The sequence below is a fragment of the Camelina sativa genome, chromosome 14, assembly GCF_030686135.1.
Source record: "Camelina sativa cultivar CO46 ecotype springtype chromosome 14, ASM3068613v1".
Taxonomy (NCBI): domain Eukaryota; kingdom Viridiplantae; phylum Streptophyta; class Magnoliopsida; order Brassicales; family Brassicaceae; genus Camelina; species Camelina sativa.
The window spans coordinates 26,831,406-26,843,221 of NC_141893.1; the positions used below are offsets into that span (position 1 = coordinate 26,831,406).

An 11,816-nucleotide genomic window follows, 5' to 3' on the forward strand; every position below is an offset into this window, starting at 1 on the left:
ACCCTCCAAAATTCAGGAATGGCAAATTGTCACCTATGAGATGTGGCGAGACGGCAAGAAAAAGGTAGCTCTACTACTCTAAGTACTCTCCCACTGGATCTTTTTTCAATTTTGAAATGTTAGTTTATTAAGAAAAAAATATTAATGAATTTTTTTTCAAAAAATATAGACTAAAATAATCCAGAAAAGAAGATAGAACTCTTCGACGGATTTGCTAGACTAAAGATGGCTGAATTGCGGTAGTCGAGGGCATAAATCATGTTTTAAGATTGTTCTGTGAGGAATAATACGAATAGTGCCGTCTCATTAGATCTGAGGGTCCTTGGAAAACCAAAAAAAAAAAAAACAAAGTTTTTACTAAAATTTTTTATTTTTGTAAAAATGGACCCTTTTCTCTTGAGAAATTTTAAAAAAAATTGTTTTGGACCCATGGCAAATGCCTATGTTGCCTATAGCCTAAGACGGCCTGAATACGAAGAAGTTGGCCTAAGAAATGGAACGACCATGTCTCTAATCATTTATCTCTCACCAAATCTAGACGGAGAGCCTACTGTCGAAGGTGGAAGTGAACTGATGTGCTACTGCTGGAAAGTATCATTCCTGTCCAACGTCACGCTTTGGTCTAGTAGTAGATATGCAATATCGGACCAAAAGTGTAGGGAAACTACACAAAATCTATGTTCTGGTGAACAAAAGGTGACTTGATAAATGTTATCAGAACAAAATCCACACAAAATCCACCAGTTCAACGCGATTGGGGGTAAGTTGACCAAAAAGGCCCCATTGCTATTGTCACTCTTTGCACCAAATTTATGACTAAACAGAGCTGTCTGATTATTTATAACTACGGTAGAAATATATATAAGGAGCTGGTACGTCTTAATTGGTCCATAAACTTCAGTATCAATTAAACAGAGCTGTACGATTTTTTGCTACTGCGCTACAATAATACTAATTACTTGTACGAGTAGGTTAAATCCTTCTACAAGAAATTAAAGTGTGACCTACGTACCTTGCTTATTCACATTACCACATCCCTTTTTTTCTTTCCTTCAACCTCAATTCACGTACTTCTTGACTACTAGACGTGCTGACGTACAGTTACGGGCCAAACTTCTTAAACAACCTATAGCGTCACTCGGCCCAAGCAAAATTGAATAACTTATTAGAAATCATTGCTTCCTTTTTATTTCCTTCGTTCAGTCATTTGTGGCGGTTTATTTTTTTCCTTTTGTTGACAGATCTCATGTCAGACACTTTTTTATCCTATTCGGACATTTTTGGTTTTGGTACCTACCCCTGTCTCCATCCTTGCTATTTAATGCTTATCAGAACCAAGAGAAAGCTATAGGAAGAAGAGAATTAAAGACGGAGCTTCTCACGTACGACCATGGTTGGAAAGAATAACACTTTGCCGTTGCTTGACCCTCGTGATCCGCCGGAACTCAACGGAACCAAACCGGCGTCTAAAGTATGGGCCAAAGAGTTCGGCGAAGAGTCCAAGCGGCTTTGGGAGCTAGCGGGGCCGGCGATCTTTACAGCCATCAGTCAATACTCTCTCGGCGCACTCACTCAGACTTTCTCAGGTCGTCTCGGCGAACTCGAGCTCGCCGCTGTTTCAGTTGAGAACTCTGTCATCTCCGGTCTTGCCTTTGGTGTCATGGTGCGTTACGTAACCCTTCATACGTGTCTTGTTCTTGGTAATTTATATTCTGTTCCAATAAAGGCCACACAATCTAAAATCGATATTTTAGTGGATTAGCTTCTTTTATTCTATTCGTTAATATCAAAGTAGATCTTCCCATACATTTTAAATAGTTTCTTAATTTTGTTAAATATATATTCTTTTTCTGATTGTAAGGGCTTAGTTAGTTTGGTGACAAAAAGGATCAGTTTAGGTTAAACTTAATTACAGAAAGAGTAACTTTGGAAAATAGGAGTTCCTTAATTTTACTAAAACTGACTTTTTACTCATACGATAGTTTGAAAGTACACCCACTTTCATAGAAATTTTATGAATATATACTTTTTTTTTTTAAATCTATTTGTAAAATATGTTTGGATAGCGAAACAAGAAAACATGATTGTAACTGGAAAGTGGAAACTTGTGCCGAGGCTTGGACCATCCCCTTTTCTTATCCTCTCCACTAGACACACTTCACTCCTTGTTACCACATGTTTAATTGGTTTGTTTATTCTTCAACTTTGTGTGTTTCCAGCCTATCACCAAAAATAATATTATAAAAATACCAAAATCTGTGAATTAATAAATTCAATATTTTCATTAGCTTACTCAATAATATGTACTTATTTATTTTCGTCTACATTTAGCAAAGAAAATGGTTACTTTTCAAGTTTAGTTTACAAAGATAGCAATGAGACTTAACGTGTTTAAGGAAAGTATTAAAAAGTAAAAACTTACAGATAGTTCCCAAACTTTTTAGTATATCTAAAATAGAAAGGGCATGTTTTAGAGACTTGGTCTGTATCCAATTAACATAACTATAAATTCTGTTTAGTTATAAAACATTTTGAAAGAGTAGAAGATGAAAGATAAAAATTAAAATATGAGCGTTAAGTTGCTTGTCATGAACCAGTTGCAATGTCACAGTATTTTATCATTCCCGCCCTAATCACTTTAAGCTTTCCTATGGTACAATCTAAGAGATCAACCAATACTAGCAAATTTAATATTGTGGTGATGGAAACTGGTTGCAGTTAGGGATGGGGAGTGCGTTGGAGACATTGTGCGGACAAGCATATGGCGCGGGACAGATTAGGATGATGGGAATATATATGCAACGTTCGTGGGTCATTCTCTTTACCACTGCTTTGTGTTTGCTTCCCGTCTACATTTGGGCTCCTCCTATTCTTTCCTTCTTCGGCGAAGCTCCTAAGATCTCTAATGCCGCGGGTATAATTCTTTTTATTACTTTAGGCCAATTGGTTTTTGAGTTGAAAGTTCACAGTTTCTAGATGCTAACCTTTTTTAACTTGACAGGGAAATTCGCACTGTGGATGATTCCACAACTATTTGCGTATGCAGCCAACTTCCCGATACAGAAATTTTTGCAGTCACAGAGGAAAGTTCTTGTGATGGCTTGGATCTCTGGAGTGGTTTTGGTTATACACGCAGTATTTAGTTGGCTCTTAATCCTTTACTTTAAGTGGGGACTTGTAGGTGCAGCCATCACTCTCAATACCTCGTGGTGGTTGATTGTTATTGGTCAGCTTTTGTATATTTTAATCACTAAATCAGACGGTGCATGGACTGGATTTTCTCGGCTGGCGTTTCAGGACCTCTATGGATTTGTTAAACTTTCCTTAGCCTCTGCTGTTATGCTCTGGTACCATTTCATTTTCTGGCTTAGATAGTTTTTGATTTACGTAAGCTACAATTCCGATTAGAATGTGACATGTTAGTTCTTTGTATTTTGCAGTTTGGAGTTTTGGTACTTGATGGTTCTAGTCGTTGTTACCGGTCTTCTTCCTAATCCGTTGATACCAGTCGATGCCATCTCCATTTGGTAATCGATTTTGTGATGATCTTTGTGTATTTCTCATTGAAAATAGGTTTGTTTTAGTAACCTTGTGTACGTTTTGGGTATCACAGCATGAACATAGAAGGGTGGACTGCCATGATATCAATAGGGTTTAACGCTGCCATAAGGTAAGTTTTCATATTGTTTCTCTAGAGCCACATTAGTTAAACTCTCATGAACTGTTGAACTTTGTCTCTCGGTGTGATCAGTGTAAGGGTATCAAATGAGCTGGGTGCGGGAAATGCAGCTTTAGCTAAATTCTCGGTGATAGTTGTCTCCATAACTTCAACTCTTATTGGGGTTGTGTGCATGATTGTTGTCTTAGCCACAAAAAACAGTTTCCCTTATCTTTTCACTTCTAGCGAAGCAGTGGCAGCAGAAACCACAAGAATAGCCGTCTTGTTGGGCTTCACTGTCGTCTTGAACAGCCTCCAGCCCGTCTTGTCAGGTACCTCATGATGAATCATAATAATAATTAAAAACAAATTAGGATCAGAAAACATTTGAGTTTGTGATCAATTTTGGTACTTCATTTTATTTTAGGGGTTGCGGTTGGAGCTGGGTGGCAGGCTCTTGTTGCATACGTTAACATTGCGTGTTATTACATTATTGGACTTCCTGCTGGTCTTATTCTTGGATTCACACTAGACTTTGGCGTTCAGGTTAGCTTTTAACCGACGTGATTAACCTTTTTTTAATTCACTCTTACACAAGGGATTATGACTATTTGTATATTTTTTAATTCACATTAATTAGCATTGTTCGTTTTTAATTTGGTGTTAATATATTTGTAAAATTTTTGTAGGGAATATGGGGAGGTATGGTAGCTGGAATATGCTTGCAAACACTTATATTGATTGGAATCATCTACTACACTAATTGGAACAAAGAGGTCTCTTACTAAATCTCTTTATTTCTGTTATGTAGTTCCTCTTTTGTGTTTGGTTTGATCATTTCATTAATTAGCTCTATAAATTATGTAGGCTGAGCAAGCGGAGAGTCGGGTTCAGAGATGGGGAGGAACAGCTCGGGAGTGATCAACTCTTGGGATCATCAATCCTCGATTTCTCTTTTTTTTGTTCTGTCACCAGAACAAAATGTATCAAACCCCTCTATTTGTTTTTTTTTTTGCTTTTTACCGATATGCCTAAACTGAAGTTAACGAGTCTCTCTGGGAATGTTAGAGGGGTTTTGTTAGTTTTAGTCCTACTCTTAGATCTGGGATGGTTTACTGAGTTAAACATTTGATTAACTGAACTATGAGGTTTGATTTTCATAGGCTTGTTGATCGTCAGAGTTGATCCAAAATGATGACGTGCGAATCCATTATGGAGTGACATGTACCCATTCTTCACGAAGGATGATATTCGGTTCATTAGGGGTTTGCCCATGATATTGGAAGAATGTCTCATGGAGAATTTGAAATATCTTTGTTTTCAGGTATAAATATAATTGATCATCTGGATTCTCACTCATATACGGTATATGATATACCAATATTGAAGCTTAGACATTCTTAGGTTAGCTTCTAGGTTCAATTTTTTTTTCTTTCTAGATCTTGACATTACAACATCATCGAAGGACATGATATTTAAAAGCTTTTTGAAGCCTTAAGTGGGTTTAAATCTAAGTATTGAACTCCAAGATTTCACCTTAAAGGTCATGAACAACCAAAAAAAAATCATGAAATGAAGTACTTGACAAGGTTTAACCACAGCAAGAACTTGACGTCAATATCATAAGCATTAGAGAATCCCCCGGCCATAGGTGGTAAAGAAGGTTCAAACGCAAAAATATTTTGTGAGAATCAAAGTGTGAAGGAAGTGAATCGTCAAATCTGTTTCTCTCACCTGACCGTAAATCGATTTCCATTATATAAAAAAATCACATGAAACAGACATTTTGGGATTTTCTATATTTTTAATCTTTTTTTTTTATTTTTTATTTTTGGACAAAATTCTATATTTTTAATCAACTTTTAATCTTAATAATAAAGTAGAGCCACCCAAAAACTTTCAATCTTAACTATGCACCAATTTTCATTAGATTTAATTGTATCAATATATTAAAATTTATTTTAAAATCTTTTTTTATTTTAATCATCTTAACTACACAATTAATATTAACAGTTCTCTACATTTATTGGGTACTTTAATATTGCTACTATTATTCTTACGTTAAAACACAACTACATAACGCAATTAAGTTAAATTATTTTGGTAATGTTTTCTAAACCATGTTAATGGTTGACCGATCAATTACTACACTTAAATGTGAATTACCTACATAAATAACATATATGTAATTTGTTATAAACAATTTGTTTTAAATTTTATTCTTTATATATATATATATATTTAGAGGTATAAGAATATGTAATTTGGTGATTAATATAGGATATATATGAATCTTTCTAATTTTAATCATCTTAATTGTACAATACTGCAATTAACTCATTTAACCCACTAACAATACTATCTAAACCTTTAAGATTTTTTTTACATTAAAACAAAACTAAATGCATTAAAAACACAATTATGTCAACTTAGTTTTGTAACTTACACTCAATTGTGCATGACCTACACATTTTTATCAACAATTTCCCTATAAATAGCAAACACCTCAGTAAACACCATCATATATCAAATCCCTCATAAAAATTAAAATTCTATGACATCATTTTTTAATATAACTAATGGTGTTTCAAATGTTTCATGTATCTCACTTTTGAAGATTTGAAAGCAAATGTTGGTTTTAGTTTGTATAGATTACATGTTAGTATATTTATAAGAAGTTCAAGTGATTCAAATACGGTATAACCGTAAATTTTGGTATCTATTTTAATTTTATTATATTTTATAAGAAACTAATACATTTTCTATCTCTTATTTCCATGGCCTGTTATTCAATGAATGATTTGAAAATCTATATAGAATTGTAAAAAATATGTCTCAGTAAACTATAGTTCTACCAATTTAGTTATGAGATCTTACAAAACGTCACATGTTAATTTTAAGATACAAAAAATTTTGTTAACTTTTTACCATTTAAATATTATATAATAAACTACTGTTTTTTTAAAACAAGCATTGTAGAGTTGACATGTGACATCCTCCTTTTGATATTATCTCTTAATTCTAAATTCATTGTTTTATTTTTGTTTAATTGAACTTAATCATATTATTACTAAAGAAAATATAAAACTTTACATAATAGTACAAAAATATCAAGATGTATTGACTTATTAAATCATGCACAATGCATCGTTGAAAAACTCGCAGTAAAACGTATGTAACTCCACATACGACTCTTATATTCATGAAAAAAGCATACAAAAAAGAAGTAGAAAAGGAAAAATAACTAAATCATTATCATAAAATATCTTTTATATATATATATATATGTATATATATATTTAAAACTATTATAAGAAACAAAGAAAAAGCAAATTTGTATATAATAGAAAATGGTCTCTCCTACTAACCAATCAAAAAGAGCTATATTATCATATTAGATAGAACAATGTATACGTCTAATATTTAGTTTCTTATAGTTGTATCAAACAGTTTATTATAAGGCTATAAGTCTATAGATACAATATAAATTAGTTAGTAAAAATAACAAATTTATGTAAAACGACAATGAAGTTCGTTGACAAAAACAAAAATGAAGTTCAAAAATTGAAAACACGATAAAAGAAATAATTTTATGGGTGCAAATGGTTGCAAAGTTGAAAATGTTGAAAAAATTTATTTAACCAATTGTCATTATTTGAATGAAAGAGGTTGTAAAAAAACTATCAACCCATTGAACTTAAAAAGTTGAAAAAATAAATTAAGGGTGCAAATCGATGGCTTAAATTAATAAGTTGAAAAAGTTGAATAAGCATTCATCCAATTATTTTTATATTTGAGATTGAGACGATCGCACCCGGATTGCTAATCCTGCACATGAGCCACAGGAAACGATATCATCGGAACCCATAATTCCGACGAGACAACCGACGTAGAAATCACTCTTTACAAAAACTCCTACAAAAAATGCCAAACTCCACCTCATCTAGTTATTGAGTCGCACAACCAAACACCCCTAGCGACCAAGTAACAAGAGAGGTAGGCCAGAATATTTGATTCCATCAAGCCACGGACAACACTTCCCCACGAATACTCTAATTCACTTTCAACTCCTTTGTGGTCGAATGACACCTTCACCTGGTGTCGAACGTCACCCATCGCACCACTTGCGAACCAACACACATGGTGTCGATGACACTCTCCTAGTGTCGGTTGACACCAACGCCCACGACATCACTTCCATTGATCTCCCCTTATCCAAACCTAACTCCAGCTGTCCTCCTAGGACCCAAACACACAACAACATGCTGATGTCGACCAAAACAATCCTGGTGTCGCTCGACACCCCAATCTTACCACAAAACCGTCTATGCCAGACCTCAATACAAACACTTGATTAAAAACACAAACCTACCGTTCATTTCATAAATTCACCGTTGGATATGGAGCCTGTAACACTACGAAGCTCCACACAAAATTTCAGCCCAATCGGACTCCGTTTCATCCTCTAAACGTTTCCCCGAAGTAGCCATCATGGACCAGTTCTCATTGTTCGTATGTTGGTGTTGGTGTCGACCGAAACCGACACCACTATGGTGTTGATCGACACAACTTCTGAAATACGACCCGTAGCCGATTTCAAGCACCTCTCGGCCAACAAAACCTAACTCTACGACCAATACTCTTTCCTCAACGATTAAGCATATACCCAACATATTCACAATGACAACAACCATAAAAACAACCCATGGATTCTTTTCAATCCATCTTACCCATGACAAACCCACCCCAATCATCCCAAAACCCTAGATAAGCCTAACATCAACCACTTTTTTTTTTTTGAATTTAATGTTAAATTATATTTAAAGAAAAAATAAACTTGTTACAAAGCTTGTTTAAACGTTTTCAAAATAATTTTAAAGAACATGATTAATAGAATCTTGCAGAAAACCAGACTTGGATCATAGGACCACCACCTTCCTTTGTTGTGCTCACCCGGTTTCAAACATTCTTATCTATCAGCTTGATAATACATTCCACTGTCGAAGGTTTCTCGTCGTGACGTCGATCATTTCTTTCTCTCCATAGTGCATGAATGGTATTCTGAAAGGCATATCCCGCTAGGAACCGTGTTGTCTTGTCCAGAGTGTCACCCGCTAGCAAAACCATAACCTCTTTCCAGTGTGTAGTGTACTTATCCTTGAGTAGCCGTTTCACTAGCGACTCCCATATTTGTTTGGAGAATTGACACATGAAAAATAGGTGCTCTCTTGTTTCCATCGTGTTACTGCAGAAGATGCAGCTTGTGATGGCATTAGGATTCCATTTATTCATACGCTCTCCGGTCGCTAACTTGTTCTTTGCTACCAACCATGTGATGAAAGCATATTTTGGAGTAATATTAGGGAACCAGATGGCACGGTAGTTCTCCATTATGGGCTTGGCTTGGTGTAAATGGTACCAAGTAGCTTTGGTTGTGAATTGGTTGTCGTAGTGATCATTGTGACCCTTCCACAGAGCTACATCCTGCTCTCCTGCTATCCGGATAGACTGATATTTTTGTATCTCCTCTTCAACGGAGCTAAGAAAAGCCGATCAATGCATTCGTCGCCTAGTCATAACAACTGCTTCAGCCAGAGTGCTCGATGATGGTATACCCATAGTAATGCAACCTCTTTCGCCTAGCGTCTCATAAAGTCGTCCCAGGGGAGACCAAATATCGAACCAAAAAGATGTGTGTTCTCCATTGTGTGCTTCCACTCGATGGAATTGTTGTGCCAAATCTCTATATTTCAAGAGTTTCTTCCAAATCCATGAACCCAAGGTAGGATTAGGTTTCTCTGTCCAGATTGAACCGCTACGGATAAGGTAACGTTTGACCCAATTTACCCATAAAGAGTCTTTTGCTGAGAGTAGTCTCCATATCAGTTTGAGAACAGACACCTTATTAGCTTCTTCGATCGAGCGAAGTCCTAAACCTCCCTCACGTTTTGGGAGACACACCTCAGACCAAGCAACTTTTGTTTTCTTGGCATTCAGTGAAGGACCGGACCACAAGAAAGCAGAGCATAACTGGTCTATCTCTTTAATGCAGGCTTTAGGCAAGCGGAAAGCTGAAATCCAAAAGTTGGTGATGCTTGAAATTACTGAACAGATGAGCTGAAGCCTCCCCGCAAAAGAGAGTACCCGAGCTGTCCAGGAACCTATCTTCGACTTTATCATCTCTAATAAAGGAATGTAATCAGCCGAGGACATTCTCTTTGGTAGTAGAGGTAACCCGAGGTATCGAACTGGTATAGAGCCATACTCGAATGGAAAGTGCCTGAGAATCTCCTCTCTGTCTTCCATCGTGATACCAGCTGTATATATTGTAGATTTCTCCATGCTAACTTTGAGACCCGAATGAGTAGCAAAATCCTCAAAAACCTTCAGAACACCCGTGATTGATGACTGTTGTCCGTCCACAAAGACGAGTAAATCATCTGCAAAACAGAGGTGAGTGAGCTTCATGTGTTTACATTGAGGGTGATAGCCAAAAACATTGTTGCCTGTAGCCTTACCCAAAACTGCGAGATAAGACATTCATGCAAATAACAAAGAGGTAGGGATTGAGTGAGCATCCTTGGCGAAGACCTCGTTTGCTATTAAAATAGCCAGCAAGTTTGCCATTAACTTGGACAGAGAACGAAGCAGTGAAGATGCAGGTCTGAATCCAGGAAATGTACTGCTCAGGAAAGTCAAGAGCTCACAGAGTAGTGAGTAGAAAGCTCCATTGTACAGAATCAAAAGCTTTGGAGATATCAATCTTTAGGGCACAGCGCGGAGAGACATTGTTGTTGTGGTAATCCTTGATGACTTCTGTAGCAAGCAATATATTCTCCATCAACAATCGGTTCTTGACAAAAGCAGACTGGTTGGGCGCGATGAATTTGGGGAGGATGATCTTGAGTCGGTTGGCAAGGATTTTTGAGATAACTTTGTACATAACATTGCAGCATGATATCGGTCGATAATCCTTAGGTATAGCAAGCGGACAACAACAACGCAAATCAAGAAACAACAAAAATGCAGCGGACAAGGGCTTAACGACAACCACTTACCTTGGGTTAAGGACGGAATCTGAGGAAGGAGCAATACCTCACCACCAGCAGAGCTTCCCCCTCCTCCTCCACGCCACATCATCACCACTCCCCTTCTTTCTCATCCCCAAATCCAACTTCTCACCTCCTTAACATCCAGATATCCCCACATCTCTCTTCTTTTCTATAGGGCAGGAAAACGGCTGGGGAAGGAATCCCTCACATGAAGAGAGCGTTTTCCTTTTATAGAGAAAGTTTAGGGTTTTTTCCAAAACCACTAAACCGCACAGAACCAGAGAACGAACAAAACCGACAACCTTTAAACAATATGGTGTCGGTCGACACCAACCTTCAAAAAAACCTAACTCGGTTCACCGGCATTACAGAGATTAATGTTGAAATACTTATTCATCCCATTCAACCAAAAAAGTTGAAGAAATGAACAAATTATAACTTAAATTTGTTCAACTCTTTCATCTCCTATTTAGTGGATGAATGAGTTAAACCATTTTAACTTCATTCAGACGACGAACGTTTCTATAGTCTTCCCTCCTAAGAGAGTACAAATTTCAATGCCATCAGAACCATCCAAGGATTATAATCCGTTTAAAAAGACGCCTTATAAAAGTAAATAGTGTCTTTGTATATTACAATAATATATATATATATACATATATTTTAGCTTTGAATTCGTTACTACTTTTCTCGTAGTCATCAAAATATCTTGTTACTATATTTTTTTTGTTATTATTATTGTAGAGAGGATGTTGAGAACAATCTATTCCTGCCAAAAAGACATTGTCATAAGCACTCGAGTTCTTAATGTGTAACCTCACACATTGTGGTTTGAAATTGACTTTGATAAACGCATTTGCTGGGAGCTTCCTCCAAAGTTTGATCAGCTGACTTTTGACATGAATCTCACATTAGATACAATTCCACAGACTTCTGGTAAAGATATTATATTTATCTGAAAATCTCAAGATCTGTGCTTGAATATATTATTTGTCTCGTGAATTATAGTGATTGTTGTGTAGAAAAATATTTTATTAATTAATTGTCTAGTTAAAAAGAAACTAAACCACAACACAAATTTAAAAACATATAACGTTAGATCATAC

General features: G+C 36.1%; 1 protein-coding gene across 1 annotated transcript; it reads left to right on the top strand.

Annotated features, from left to right (window-relative positions):
- Window positions 1-1,019: 1,019 nt before the first annotated feature.
- Window positions 1,020-4,818, top strand: LOC104742262 (protein DETOXIFICATION 33). The gene is made up of 9 exons (XM_010463249.3): window positions 1,020-1,663; window positions 2,719-2,914; window positions 3,002-3,347; window positions 3,441-3,527; window positions 3,614-3,670; window positions 3,752-3,990; window positions 4,086-4,204; window positions 4,348-4,434; window positions 4,526-4,818. Exons 1-9 carry the CDS (start codon window positions 1,391-1,393, stop codon window positions 4,577-4,579), a joined length of 1,458 nt encoding a protein of 485 aa, XP_010461551.1. The 5' UTR covers window positions 1,020-1,390; the 3' UTR covers window positions 4,580-4,818.
- The last annotated feature ends 6,998 nt before the right edge of the window (window positions 4,819-11,816 follow it).